Source organism: Mustelus asterias, chromosome 18, assembly GCF_964213995.1.
Source record: "Mustelus asterias chromosome 18, sMusAst1.hap1.1, whole genome shotgun sequence".
Taxonomy (NCBI): Eukaryota; Metazoa; Chordata; class Chondrichthyes; order Carcharhiniformes; family Triakidae; genus Mustelus; species Mustelus asterias.
Genome location: NC_135818.1, coordinates 7,829,880 through 7,845,658, shown reverse-complemented (window position 1 = coordinate 7,845,658; position 15,779 = coordinate 7,829,880). Strand labels below are relative to the sequence as shown.

Below are 15,779 nucleotides of genomic sequence, written 5' to 3'. Positions count from 1 at the left end.
TGACCCGAACCAGGAATTGTTCAACATTCTGATCGATGCAACTGCCATAAACCTGAAGTGATATTTGGTGGGGAAAATAATAGACGACGTGAATGTCTCAATAATTAATTCAGCTTGTACTTATTTCTGATGCACTGGTGCATTGTAAGAAATAAAACCACATTAACGCCTTACCAAGTGTGAAGAACGGGAGGCCAGCCAAGAGATAATTTGGAAGAATCATGTCGGGAGATGAGATAGGCGTGAATTAGTTTTTAGCAGCGAATAGGCTGGTAGTGACCGAAAGCAGTGATATGTCTGTTCAGTGTACAGTGCTTATATTACTGGACTAACAATCCAGAGGGCTGGGCTACTAACCTGGAGATGTGAGTTCAAATCCCACCATGATTTTGAAATTAAAACCTAGTTATCAGCAATGATTAAAAAAAGACCTGACTACTGTGAAGCATGTATTATAGAATCACTACAGTGCAGAAAGAGGCCTTTCAGCCCATCGAAAGAGGCCTTCAGCACTGATAACAGTCCCATGCAGGACCTATCCCCGTAACCCCACGTATTTATCCTGTAATCACCCTGACTCTAAGGGACAATTGAGCGTGGCCAACCTAAATCTGCGCGTCTTTGGACTGCGGGAGGAAACCAGAGCACCCAGAGGAAACCCACGCAGTCACCCACGGCTGGAATTGATCCCGGGTCCCTGGCGCTGTGAGGCAGCTGTGCTAACCACTGTGCCACCGTACGTCACTCTCCAATTGACTCTCCAGTAAAAAACCCAAATGGTTCGCTGGTTTATTTTCGTGAAGGAGGATTCATCTTGAATCTTGCTGAAACGAAGAGAGACACATTGCTGAAGCTTTTCATCTAGAACTCATCAAGACAAACACAAGAATGCCAAATTTTATATGATAATTTATACTGCAGGACAAAAGGGTGCTAACTGGTTGGCAAGTCTACTCTGATTGGCTGAAGCATTGCCATGGAGAAATAATGAAGATGAATCTATACAGGTAGATAGATTGGTGAGCACAAGGTAAGAGGATGAACTAAGACCTTCTCTCCCTACCCAGTCCAGTCTATATATGACTCCAGACCCACAAAAATGTGGTTGACTTTGAACTGCCCTCTGGAAGGACTGGCAAGTCACTCAGTTGTGTCAAATCAGTACGCAAAATTAAAAGAATAAAACCAGATGGACCATTGGTTAAGATCAAGTATGTCGGATCAAGCCCAGGATGGGGTGCAGTGCCTTATCTTGTCAGCTTGGATCGTGTTTGTCTCTCTTGTGGGGACCTTGAATTGGATTCAGTAGGAATTTGAATTTGGTTTTTGGAGCAAGCAAGGAATAGATTAGGGTTTACCCAGTCCACTCTGAGCATTGGCTTTGTAACTTTAAGGATGAAGTAAAAATTTTAAAATTAAATAAATAAACAGATGGACCACCTAACATCAAACTAGGCATCGGATGCAGACATGACAAGGGCACATGGTCAATCCTACAAAGTCCTGCTCACTAACATCAAAGAACCTGTGCCAAATCTGGGAGTACTGTTCCACAGACATAGACATACACACAGATCCATACTTAACAGCACTCACATCCCAGACTTTTCCATCAGCAGCTCACCTGAGCATACATTGGTGTACAGTCAGGAGGGAATCCTTAATAAGGTATTTTTTATAAAGTAAAGTTTATTTATTAGTGTCACAAGTAGGCTTACATTAACACTGCAATGAAGTTACTGTGAAAATCCCAAGTCGCTACACTCTGGCGCCTGTTCGGGTACACTGAGGGAGAATTTAGCATGGCCAGTGTACCTAACCAGCACGTCTTTCAGACAGTAGGAGCAAGCCGGAGCACCCAAAGGAAACCCACGCAGACACGGGGAGAACGTGCAGACTCCGCACAGACAGTGATCCAAGCCAGAATCGATCCTGTGTCCCTGGTGCTGTGAGGCAGCAGTGCCAACCACTGTGCCATTGTGCACATACAATTCCATATACACGATATCATCTCATACCTTCAGGTACATAGGCAAAGAAACCTTGTACTAATTACCACTCTCCCTCCCTCAGCTAACTAATCAGTCCTGCTCCAAGTTGAACACCACTTGGGAGAAAATCTGAGCGTAGCAAAGGCACAGAATGAGTGGCATGGTAGCACCATTAATGGCCAAGCTAGCTGAGTCCTGAAGGATGCATCTGCCAGGCTAGAAGTGCAGCAAATGGTGAGAGAACAAACACAAGGAGAAAAGGCTATTCATAGAATCCCTACAGCGCAGAGGGAGGCCATTCGGCCCATTGAGCCTGCAACGACAATAATCCCAACCAGGCCCTGTCCCCGTAACTCCACATATTTACCCCGCTAATCCCCTTGACAATAAGGGGCAATTTAGCATAGCCAATCAACCTAACCCACACATCTTTGAACTGTGGGAGGAAACCAGAGCAGCTGGAGGAAACCCATGCAGACATGGGGAGAATGTGCAAACTCCAAACAGTCACCCAAGACTGGAATCGAATCCAATTCCCTGGCACTGTTAGGCATGATGTGGAGATGCCGGCATTGGACTGGGGTAAACACAGTAAGAAGTCTCACAACACCAGGTTAAAGTCCAACAGGTTTATTTGGTAGCACAAGCCACTAGCTTTCGGAGCGCTGCTTCTTCATCAGGTAAGTGGGAGTTCTGTTCACAAACAGGGCATATAAAGACACAAACTCAATTTACAAAATAATGGTTGGAATGCGAGTCTTTACAGGTAATCAAGTCTTAAAGGTACAGACAATGTGAGTGGAGAGAGCCTTAAACACAGGTTAAAGAGATGTGTATTGTCTCCAGCCAGGACAGTTAGTGAGATTTTGCAAGCCCAGGCAAGTCGTGGGGGTTACAGATCGTGTGACATGAACCCAAGATCCCGGTTTAGGCCGTCCTCATGTGTGCGGAACCTGGCTATTAGTCTCTGCTCAGCGACTCTGCGTTGTCATGTGTCGTGAAGGCCGCCTTGGAGAACGCTTACCCAAAGATCAGAGGCCGAATTCCCGTGACCGCTGAAGTGTTCCCCAACAGGAAGAGAACACTCTTGTACCTGGTGGATGGTGTTCTCACGTGAGATGATGGCATCCGTGTCGATGATCCGGCACGTCTTGCAGAGGTTGCTGTGGCAGGGTTGTGTGGTGTCATGTTCACTGTTCTCCTGAAGGCTGGGTAGTTTGCTGCAGACAATGGTCTGTTTGAGGTTGTGCGGTTGTTTGAAGGCAAGAAGTGGGGGTGTGGGGATGGCTTTGGCGAGATGTTCATCTTCATCAATGACATGTTGAAGGCTCCGGAGAAGATGTTGTAGCTTCTCCACTTTGGGGAAGTTCTGGACGACGAAGGGTACTCTGTCCACCGTGTCCCGTGTTTGTCTTCTGAGGAGGTCGGTGCGGTTTTCCGCTGTGGCGCGTCGGAACTGACGATCGATGGGTTCTTATGAGGGCATCTTTCAGCATCTGGAGTTGTCTGTTGCGATCCTCCTCATCTGAGCAGATCCTGCATATACGGAGGGCTTGTCCATAGGGGACTTAGGCAGCAGTGCTAACCACCATGCCACCGTATTGCCCTTTTCTTTACCAGTCTATCAAATTTGCAAATGTTTCTGTGCATGACAGTGTTGGCAGGAGTCAAAGTTCCATTTTTATATTGAGCACACTCTCCATTGTGTTGTGTGACACTGTCACTGTTCCAAGTGGGATAGATTCAGAACACATGCAGCATCTCAAACCTGGACATCCATCAACAGCAGCAGAATTATATTCCACTACAATCTGAAATCTCCTGGTATAGTGCATCTCACACATTATCATCCAGCCAGATCCTTGGTTCAATGAGGCATGTAGAAGAGCATGCCAGGAGCAAGACCAGATGTACTGGAAAAGGAGATACCAAACTGGTGAAGATGCAACGCGGGACTATCTGCACGTTAAAGCAGTGAAAGCAACATGCCAAAGGCATAGCTAAGCAATCCCACAGCAAATGGGTGACACGGTGGCACTGCTTCCTCACAGTGCCAGGGACCCGGGTTCAATTCCTGGCTTGGGTCACTGTCTGTGTCGAGTTTGTATGTTCTCCCCGTGTTTGCGTGGGTTTCCTCCGGGTGCTCCGGTTTCGTCTCACGGTCCAAAGATGTGCGAGTTAGGTTGATCAGCCATGCTAAATTGCCCGTAGTTTCGCTGGTATTAGCAGGGTAAATATGTGGGGTTACGGGGATAGAGTGGGATTGTTGTTGGTACAGGCTCGATGGGCCGAATGGCCTCCTTCTGTACTGTCGGGGTTTGGGGAAATGGATCACATCAAAACTCTGCAGTCTTTTCACATCCAGTCATGAATCCTGAACAATGGAACAACTGATGGGAGGAGGAGGCCCCATGAACATTCCCACCCTCATCAATGACAGAGCCCAGCCCACCAGTTCATGCAAAAGACAAGACTGAAGCATTTGCAACCAGAAGTGCTGTGTTGTTGACCCACCGCAGCTTCCTCCTGAGGGCCCCTTCATCAGAGATGCCAATCTTCAGCCAGTTTGAATCACTTCATGTGATAATAGGTGAAAGCTGCACTTCTACCCAAGTCCTTTCAGTACAGCTGCAACACTGGCAGCTCCCTGACAACGTGGAACATTGTCAGGCTCTCCATCGCGGAACTCTGGTAAAAGATTTGGCCCTTATTCTCCCTTGCTTTTCTTTGTGTTACTGGACATTCATCTTACTGTTCATCTTATTATAATTTATCAAGTGACTGTCTTCCAATGAACATGTTTCAATGGTGCTATAATGGCTACGGTTAGGTCCCTTATCTTAAAATTTTGTTCAATGCATGGAACTGTCATCAAATTGTGAGTGCTGCAGTGAGTGACGTCACACAAGGTATGCCCAAAGATAAGTGGTTTTGAAGTTGTGCATCCTTGGTCGGTGGTTTCAAAGAGTTAATAGTAGTAAATTCATTTTGACAGGAACAGTTGTAGACCAATCCGTGTTTTGATATGTTATAGACCCAAGAGGTAAAATCATGCCACTGAATAGTCTTGACAGCATTCATTTTGTTAAGATTACTTGGTAGTAATTACAACGGAGTAATCTAATTGAAAGGGATTTTGATGGTGGTGTAAAGCACTAGAGCAATGCATGAGCAGTTTATAACTGTTGTCTGAAGCTTTCACTTCGATTGCAGCACTAAAATCACTCCTTGGTACACGTACTGTCTCAGCATATAGAACATAGAACAGTACAGCACAGAACAGGCCCTTTGGCCCACGATGTTGCGCCGAGCTTTATCTGAAACCAGCATAACATGTTTTGTTCTGGTTTTGATGTACTTTTGCGATGGCCACTGATGTTTTGTCATTGACCAAGGATAGCCTGCACAGAAGTAGAATAACGTATTATATGTATATTAAAATATATTAAATATTGGGAAAACTGAATTGCCTTTGGAACCCCACCACAATCCGAATTCCCTGTCCATTATTTCCGCCCCGGTAACAATCTTAAGCAAGACCGTTCACATGTTGTGTTTGACCCACAGTTGAGTTTCTGCCCATATATCTGTTTGATCACCAAGACTGCTAACTACCTCCGTAACATCGCTCAATCCCGACCCTGCCTCAGCTCATCTGCTATGATTCTCATCCATGCCTTTTTTTAAAATACTTTTCCAATTCAATCAAATCAAATCCAATTCAGAGTCTCAACAAGTTGAGACATTTCAGATCCAGGCTGACAAGACAGGGCGAGCGACCAAACCACCCTGTCCTGGGCCTGATCTACATGAGCCAAGCTGATTGGAGAAGGGGGAGGTTCCTCCTCCAAGACTTGAGCTCATTTGCATCTTAGCCAAAAGGCCGAGATGCCGCTTTTAAAAATTGCTTCATATGAAACATATGAAGCCTCAGCGTAACCTAATGACCTCAACCAAGTGCGGCCGACCATGGGCTGCCGTCCATACACTTGATCTTAGCCAAAAGGCCGAGTCATCCATGCCTTTGTTATCTCTAGGCATGGCGCGTTCAATGCAATGGCCTCCCATCTTCCACCCTACATAAATATGTACCTATTCAAAACACTGCTGTTAGGATCTCAACTCACCTGAAATCTCTTTCCTCCACCAACAATGTTCCTTCCAAAGCAACCTGAACATTGCTCAAGTTGGACCTTTTAATTGACATGCATATGTAGCCAGGCATATATATTTAGAGGGCTCACATACTTAAACAAACACTCCAAAATAAAATTGCAGGCACCTTGCTCTTCAGCCCTTTTCTCACGGACTTTCATTGGCTACCTGTCCAACAACGCCTCAATTTTAAAATCCTCATCCTTGTTTTCAAATCTCCCCATGGCTTACGCCATTCCCCCATCCCCTCACTGTCACTGTAATCTTCTCCAGACTCTCAAACCCACGAATACCAGCACTCCTCCGATTCTTAACCCTTGTGCTTCCCCGATTTTAATCGGTCCACCGTAGACGGCTGCGTTTTCAACTGCCCAGGCCCCAAAGTTCTGGAATTCGAACCCTAAACCTCTCCTCTCCAACTCTCTCCCCTCCTTTAAGATTCTCCTTAAAGCGCACCTCTTGGATCAAACTTACGGCCCTCTTTCTTGACTGGTCCTTCTGTGGCTTGCTGTCAAACAAGGTCAAAAATGATTTAATTTATATCGCTTTTGTTAAATGCCTGAGGACATTTTACCACATAAAATATGTCGTATTAATGTAATTTGTTATATGCAGTTGATTATTTTGATGTTCAGTGATTATTTCTAAATGGATAAGAAAGAAAAATGTTTCTGTACTAATGTAACAAATGATTTAGTAATCCTCTCTTTATTGGACACTTGGGAAAACATTGCTGCCAGAATGGTTCCACTCCCTATAATTTTTACAAACCAGTTAGTTTACAAACAGTGGCAGTGAGGCACCTCACAATCCAAAATACAAATGCTGCTTTTTATTTCAGGAAGTGTATCTTTCTGACTGCTTTGACTATTGTCCTGGACCCATTAAGCTGCAAGGACGGCACAGTGGTTAGCACTGGTGCCTCACAGCGCCAGGGACCTGGGTTCGATTCCTGGCTTGGGTCACTGTCTGTGCGGAGTCTGCACGTTCTCCCCATGTCTGCAAGTTCTCTCCCATGTCCAGTTTCCTCCCACAGTCCGAAAGACGTGCTGATTAGGTACATTGGCCGTGCAAAATTCTCCCTCAGTGTACCCAAACAGGCGTCGGAGTGTGGCGACTAGGGGATTTTCACAGTAACTTCATTGCAGTGTTAATGTAAGCTTACTTGTGACACTAATAATAAACACTTATATTTTAGCAAAATCAGACCCCAATGTTTTCCTTTCATTTTTGATGCTTTTTGAATTTTCTTGCTCTCATTATGACTGCAACCCCCCCACCCCCGTCCCGAGCACAAGGTTTTTCTCTCTCTTTCCTTCCCATCCTCACACCCAACATCACACACCATTCTCCAGCTGAGTATAGTTTTAAGTTTCAAGGTTATTTATTATTAGTCACAAGTAGGCTTACATTAACACTGCAATGAAGTTACTGTGAAAATCCCCTAGTCGCCACACTCCAGCGCCTGTTCGGGTACACTGAGGGAGAATTTTGCATGGCCAATGCACCTACCCAGCACGTCTTTTGGAGTGTGGGAGGAAACCGGAGCACCCAGAGGAAACTCACGCAGACACGTGGAGAACGTGCAGATTCTACACAGTGACCCAAGCTGGGAATCGAACCCAGGTCCCTGGAGCTGTGAGGCTGGTAACATTCTCTCAGTGTCTGTCAATAGCACATTTGACCTCTGTGTCTGACCTCTTGTCACCCATTGAAGCTTCGGCATGTTGCTACATCGATATGTTGGCATAGTTCATCCTGGAGTTGAGAAACATTTGATCCAGGCAGACACGTCCAAAGGGGATTGGGGGGAGAAGTTGAGAACCCAGGACTTGTCAGATAATTTGGAACACAATTTGCACTTATTATGATCTAATGCCCTGGAAGCACATCACTGTACAGAGAGGTTCAATACTGTCAGCAAACCACACTCGTAGCTAATCTCTGCAGTCAGAATGAACAGTGTAAAAACAAATGAACTAAAATCTCCATATCTTTCTTTTATAGGTTGGGAGGAACTGTATCTGCGTACAAGATAGTACCCGATGAGGTTGATGAAATCAAGGTAATTGTCTAGTTTTACTCGTTTCTGAAGGCCTGCAGCTTACCTGACTTTGTTTGATTTCTGTGAATCCATACTTGGCAATCTTCAAAGGAGTTCTTAAACTTGTCAAGTTTTAGTCGCAAATTGGATAGTGCTTCACAAAATCGACCTGCATTCATTACGAAGCCAAGTAACAGCTCTTTGCTGCTTCACTTTGCTTTGTCAATGAAGATCTTGATGACTGGTTACGTTCACCGAAGATGTTATAAAGATGCACAGCCATGCAGATTGAAATCCGTGCTGTTGTTGAGTTGGGCTGTTTTACATGTGTGATGGCCGCTGTCTATTACTTAAGGAAATGTAGCAGTATTGAGCCATGTCCCTCAATTCTGTAACATGGCAATTCGACACCCACAGGGATAGTTTGGTACTCGTCATTTTGATACTAACACTTTAGTGTTTGACAGTAATTGGTATGGTTACTATCTGACTTTCAGGTAGATGTTGTACACTTTGTCCTGTTTGTCATACTGTGTTATCTTCTGATCCTCCAGCACCGCAGACAACTCCAATTATTTGCTGAACTCATTGCGATTTTGCTTACCAATGCAGCAAAGTTGATGCCCTAACTTTACATATGGAGTGAAGCTGAATTCTAAATGATCTGAAATCCCAAGTCCAGATTAACCAGATCACTCACACCTCATGACGGTTTATGGAAGATTAAACTAAATGTACAATAATAACTTTTTTTCAAACGTTAACTGGAGCAATCGGGATTGTTTTGTTAATTACCCATGTGTTCTGATGAATAGAAGACGAACAAGTTACTCAGATTTTGTAAGATCCCATTGATACCGGAGATGAGGGGTGTAGCTTATGAGGAGAGATTAAACAGATTGGGTCTGTACTCGTTGGAGTTTAGAAGGATGAGGGGTGATCTTATAGAGACATATAAGATAATGAAGGGGCTGGATAGGGTAGAGATGGAGAGATTCTTTCCACTTAGAAGGGAAACCAGAACTAGAGGGCACAGCCTCAAAATAAGGGGGGGCCAGTTCAGAACAGAGTTGAGGGGGAACTTCTTCTCTCAGAGGGTAGTGAATCTCTGGAATTCTCTGCCCATTGAAGTGGTGGAGGCTTCCTCGTTGAATATGTTTAAATCACGGGTAGATAGTTTTCTGATCGGTAAGGGAATTTGGGGATATGGGGAGCAGGCGGGTAAGTGGAACTGATTCGCTTCAGATCAGCCATGATCTTGTTGAATGGCGGGGCAGGCTCGAAGGGCCAGATGGCCTACTCCTGCTCCTATTTCTTATGTTCTTATGAACCTAGTTGATTGCATTTGAATGGCATTTGGGCGGCACGGTGGCACAGTGGTTAGCACTGCTGCTCCACAGAGCCAGGGACACGGGTTCAAATCCAGCCTCGGGTCACTGTCTGTGTGGAGTTTGCACATTCTCCCCGTGTCTGCGTGGGTTTCCTCCGGGTGCTCCGGTTTCCTCCCACAGTCCAAAGATGTGCGGGTTAGGCTGATTGGCCATGCTAAATTGCCCCTTAATGTCAGGAGGATTAACAGGGTAAATGAGGGTTACGGGAATAGGGCCCAGGTGGGATTGTTGTCGATGGACCGAATGGCCTCCTGGGTTTCTAAAAGTCCAGAACTAGTGGAGATTGTTGATTCACAAAATCAGACAGCATAAATAAAGGCCATTTGACCCATCGTACCTGTGCTTTTTGAAGGAACTCTTCAATTAATTCCACTTCCCTGAAATTTTTTCTCTTTCATTTAGACAATTCTCTTTTGACCATCACTGTTAAATCTGATTTCATCACATTTTCAGGCAGTGGATTCCAGAGCATGACGATTTACTGTGTAATAAGTTTCCTCATGTTGCCTCCAGTTCCTCAGTCAATTATTTTAAATCTATGTCCTCTGGTTACTGAGTCAGCTGCCAGTGAAATCACTATCTCCGTATTTACTCTGTCAAAAACCCTCATAGTTCTGATCACCTCTATAAAATTTTCTGTCACCCTATTCCACACCAAGTTGTACAACCCCAGCTTCTCCGCAAAACTCCAGTCCCTCGTCACTGGTACCATTCCAGCACATCTTCCCTCCACCATCTCCAAAGCCTTAACATCCTTCCAAAAAACTGGTGCCTAGAATCAGACACAACAGGCTGGGTTTTCACTGAGTTGGGATGACATGGGGGGGGGGGGGGGGGGGGGAATCCTGTAAAAATGGCGGGTGGGTCCCAATTCCGGACCCCATTCCCAGGGTTTCCAATTTTCAGGATTGCCTTTTAAGGGTGCAGGCTGGTTTGGGTCACAAACCCGCACCCTGCTTTCCCGATCTGTCCAGCTCCGTGGCAGAGATAGTCCTCTGCAATCTTCATGGGGTCGGGCCAGGTTTTCAGAGTCACCTCAGAGGTATTGCAAACCATTAATCTGGCATGAGGGAATCTTTTGAAAGGTGAGGAGGACATTTTGAACCTCCTCATGCCCACCTGAGTATGCCTCCCCAATCAACCTCCATGGCCCCTCATGCCCCCCATGATGAGGTATGGTACTTTAATACTGATTTGCCCACTATATATTTTATAGAACCAATGAACTGTATCGTGACAGTAGGATGTGTAACAAAAACATTAAAAACAGTCGTTCATTGGTAACTTTCTTAAAAAACACTTTTTACTGCAGCCCAACGAAAGTGTCAATCATTCAGACCCTTTAAAGTATCAGTGGCTGAAACTATAAGCACCTGAAACCTCTTCAGCTTGTGTAACTAAACAGAGCCCAGGAATCTATCAGCCTGAGTTGCCAGGCAACCATTGTTTGATTAACAGGTCTCACTCACTATTCTATGCTGTCAGTGCGATGGCATGGATGGGGTGTGGGCTGGAGGGTCTTTATGTTTTTATTATAACAGGGACAAAGTCCCAAAGCTCCGAGACAGACCTTTTAAACAGTCTCCTCCAAACCTGTGGCTGTCTCTGAACATTTCCCTGATCAGCTGCAGCCCGTACCTGCCCCCCCACAATGGAAATCCCCTCCTTGTGGACGCTTTCTCCCGTGGTGGAAGGGCGGAGCAGGGAAGTTCCCTGTCTCCTGATATACGCCTCACGGATAAAATCCAGCTGAAGTGTATTGTACTTTTTCCTTTGTCTTTAAACAGGTATTTAATCTATTTAGTGCTCGTGTGCAGGAGAGAGAGCATTGTTGAAGTGGTCACGTTTTTGATCTTCAGTTTTCAGAACATGCAATTGGCAGCCGACACATCATTGTCATGGTTCACAGTTTGTAATGGTTTAACAAAAATAATCTGCATGTCGAATTGTTACTTTTTGCTGATGTACTCGCGTGGGAAGTAATGATGAACAAGCAAGAAGTACTGGATGTGAAGGTATATCTTAGAATATCGATCTAATTAACCTCAATTACTTAGCAGCTTAAAAAAAGTATCGGGTGCAAATAGACTGCATAAATTCTCATTCCTTGGAAGGTTGAGAAAGACTGCAAAGCCATTGACTGCATTTTTCCGCTGGTGGTCCAAGAGGTAGGCGTTGCTGTCATAGGAGTAATCCTTCCAGTAATAAAACTCCTTATTATGTCAATGCAACATCTGTCCAAGTGTTTTGTACCATTGATTTCACCCAGGTCCTTCAGGATGTTCTTCCATGATTGCACAAGGCTTATAAGCTCAAAGTGCAGCAAACCTCAACAGCACATGAAGCTATCATTTTCCAAAATTAACATGCTTCTAACCTACTGTGCCGCTGAGAATAACGCACTTTACTAGAGTTTTAGAATAGAATAAAATAGAATAGATGGGCGGCACAGCGGTTAACACTGCTGCCTCACAACATCAGGGACCCGGAGTCGATTCCTGGCATGGGTCACTGTCTGTGTGGAGTCTGCACATTCTCCCCGTGTCTGCATGGGTTTCTTCCGGGTGCTCCGGTTTCCTCCCACAGTCCAAAGATGTGCGGGTTAGGTGGATTGGCCGTGTTAAATTGCCCCTTAGTGCCAGAGGGACTAGCTAGGGTAAATGCAAGAGGTTATGGGGAAAGGGCCTGGGTGGGATTGTGGTCAGTGCACACCCGATGGGCTGAATGGCCTCCTTCTGCACTGTAGGATTCTATGGATTCTAGAATAGAATAGAATAAAATAGAATCCTTACAGTGCAGAATGGGACCATTAGGCCCATCGAGTTTGCACTGACACGACGACAGAGCATCTTACCCAGGCCCTATCCCTGTAACCTCACATTTACCCCGCTAATCCCCTCAACCTACTCATCTTGAGACAGTAAGGGTCAATTTAGCATGGCCAATCAACCTAAATCCGCACATCTTTGGAGTGTGGGAGGAAACCGGAGCACCCGGAGGAAACCCACGTCGACACGGGGAGAACGTGCAGACTCCGCACAGACAGTGACCCAAGACCGGGTCTGAACCCGGGTCCCTGGCTCTGTGAGGCAGCAGTGCTAATCACTCGACTGCAGCTGACTGGTGTACGTCATTGCGTTAAGGGAGATCAGTGCTGGGTAAGTGCCTTGGCTCTTGAATCACTGGTCCTGGTAGCTGCTTGACTGGATGATGTCAGTATTTGCTGAGGGAGGAAAGTCATATTTTAAATTAAAAACACAATGGTCAATTGAGATAGAAACCTAGGAGCTAGAATAAACCACTTACCTTTGAGCCTCTTCCACCATCCTCCATATGATCTAACTCCACATACCAAAGCAACATAAATCGATCAACCTCATTTAAAATTAACAATTAACCTGGCATCAACTGCTGTTTGTGGAAGACTGTCCAAAACTTCCCCCACATGTAGAAATGTTCCCTAACTCCACTCCTGAAAGGCCTGGCCCTAATTGTTCACCTGTGCCCTCTGGTCCTGGATTTTGGCAAGGTGGCACAGTGCTGCTGCCTCATGGTGCCAGGGACCCGGGTTCGATTCCAGGCTTGGGTCACTGTCTATACGGAGTCTGCATGTTCTCCCCGTGTCTGCGTGGGTTTCCTCCGGGTGCTCCGGTTTCCTCCCACAGTCCGAAAGGCGTGCTGGTTAGGTGCATTGGCCGTGCTAAATTCTCCCTCAGTGTACCCGAACAGGCGCCGGAGTGTGGCGGCTAGTGGATTTTCACAGTAACTTCATTGCAGTGTTAATGTAAACCTACTTGTGACACCAATAAATAAACTTCAACCTTTAACACCAGTGAAAATAGAATCCCTACAGTGCAGAAGGAGGTCATTCAACCCATCGAATCCGCACCGACCACAATTCCACTTAGGCCCTACTCCCATAACCCCACATATTTACCCTGCTAATCCCCCTTGACTCTAGGGTCAATTTAGCATGGCCAATCAACCTAACCAACACATCTTTGGACTGTGGGAGGAAACTGGAGCACCCGGAGGAAACCCACGCAGACACGGGGAGAACATGCAAACTCCACACAGACAGTGACCTGAGGCCGGAATTGAACTCGGGTCTCTGGAGCTGTGAGGCAGCAGTGCTAATCACTGTGCCACCATGCCACCCAGTTTTTCCCTAACTGCCTTATCAGTTTATTAAACTTTGATCAAATCATCTCGTAACCTTCTGAGCTCCAGGGCATACTACCTAGTGTGTGTAATCTCTCCTCCTAATCTACCCCTTGCCGATCTTCCTTTTGAATCTTCCGAGATCAAAATCCAAGGACAAAGTGATGCAGAGAGAAAGTCAACCAAGAGGTCAATTTGAATATAATTGTGATTGACAAGAATTAAAATGGCAGCGAAATGGCATTATGTGTATTGTCACAGGCTCAAGGGCTAAATGGTCTCTTCTTGTTCCTATGATTCTATCTCAGTTTGTCGAAAGTAACAGAGTCTTGCAGCCACATTTGAGTCTTTCTGAAGTGCTGATTTGTTGCAGTTTATTTGCAGTGTCGATTCCCTGAAGCGTCTGTAGACTTATAACGATCAGGGTTGACTCTCTGATCTTTGGATTCTCGCCATTGTCTGATTTTAGTCGGAGGGAAAGTTCTGACTCAGTAGCTGTCGAACAATCCCTGTTGACAATGATCTGAGCACTGTCTCTCCTCCTAATCTACCCCTTGCCGATCTTCCTTTTGAATCTTCCGAGATCAAAATCACTTGGTTATCAAAACGGTGAGTGGGTGATTTTGTTTTAGAGCTAACAAAACCATAAACATTTGCTCATCAAAATGATGACATCGCCTTAAGTGTAAACAGAAAATACAGTCCTGTTCTGAATCACCAAGTCAGAGCCTAATATATAACTGATAAATTTAATGCACAAATCCTTCAACATTTATCCTGAATAATCACCCAAATCACTGATAAAAATGATAGTGGATGATGTAGCTGATATTTTAAGATGGTTCTTCAGCTGTGATACTTAATTTAAGTTTAAATTTACTTTTTATTAGTGTCATAAGTAGGCTTACATTAACACTGCAATGAAGTTACTGTGCAAATTCCCTCATCGCCACACTCCGGCGCCTGTTCGGATACACTGAGGGAGAATTTAGCATGGTCAATGCATCTAACCAGCACGTCTTTTGGACTGTGGGAGGAAACCGGAGCACCCGGAGGAAACCCACACAGACACGGGGAGAACGTGCAGACTCTGCACAGACAGTGACCCGAGCTGGGAATCGAACCCGGGTCCTTGGCGCTGTGAGGCAGCAGTGCTAACCACTGTGCTACCATTGGTACCTTGCCGCCATTATTTTTGCAGTGATTAACAAATTGAAACATTTTAAATTTTGCCTTGCCAGTTTTCTGGCCACAGTGATCAGTTCTTTAATACCAGTGTTTGATTTTTAAAATGTTTTCTTCCATGGGATGTGGGTGTCGCTGGTAAGGCCAGCATTTGTTGCCCATTCTTAATTGCTTTGGAACAGAGTGACTTGCTGGGCCATTTTATTTTTATTCATTTGTGGGACATGGGCATCACTGGCTGGCCAGCATTTATTGATGTGGAGATGCTGGCGTTGGACTGGGGTAAACACAGTAAGAAGTCTAACAACACCAGGTTAAAGTCCAACAGGTTTATTTGGTAGCAAAAGCCACTAGCTTTCGGAACAGGCTGTCCCTTCGTCAGGTGGGTGGGAATTCCGGAACCTGGTGTTGTTAGACTTCTTACAGCATTTATTGCCCATCCCTTGTTGCCCTTGAGAAGATGTTGGTGAGCTGCCTTCTTGAATCTTGAATTTCAGAGGGCATTTAAGAGTCAATCACATTGCTGCGGATCTGGAGTCATATGTCAGGCAGACCAGGGAAGGATGGCAGACTTCCTTCTCTAAAGGACATCAAAGGACAGCGGCATGGTGGCACACTGCTGCCTCACAGCACCAGTGGCCCAGATTCCATTCTGGCCTCAGGTTACTGAGTGGAGTTTCTCACCTTGTCTGCGTCTGTTTCCTCCGGGTGCTCCAGTTTCCTCCCACAGTCTTAGAAATCTTAGAAACCCTACAGCACAGAAAGAGGCCATTCGGCCCATCAGGCCTGCACCGACCACAATCCCACCCAGGCCCTACCCCCATTTCCCTACATATTTACCCACTAATCCCT

At 45.5% G+C, this 15,779-nt stretch overlaps 1 protein-coding gene across 9 annotated transcripts in view; it reads left to right on the top strand.

Annotated features, from left to right (window-relative positions):
* The window catches only part of LOC144506949 (gephyrin), a 489,936-nt gene that overhangs the window by 255,362 nt on the left and 218,795 nt on the right, over nucleotides 1-15,779 (top strand). For all 9 annotated transcript variants that reach the window (XM_078233376.1, XM_078233371.1, XM_078233373.1 and 6 more), the window contains exon 3: nucleotides 8,154-8,211. In XM_078233376.1, coding sequence (XP_078089502.1) covers nucleotides 8,154-8,211 — 58 coding nt within the window. The remainder of the gene's footprint in view (nucleotides 1-8,153; nucleotides 8,212-15,779) is intronic.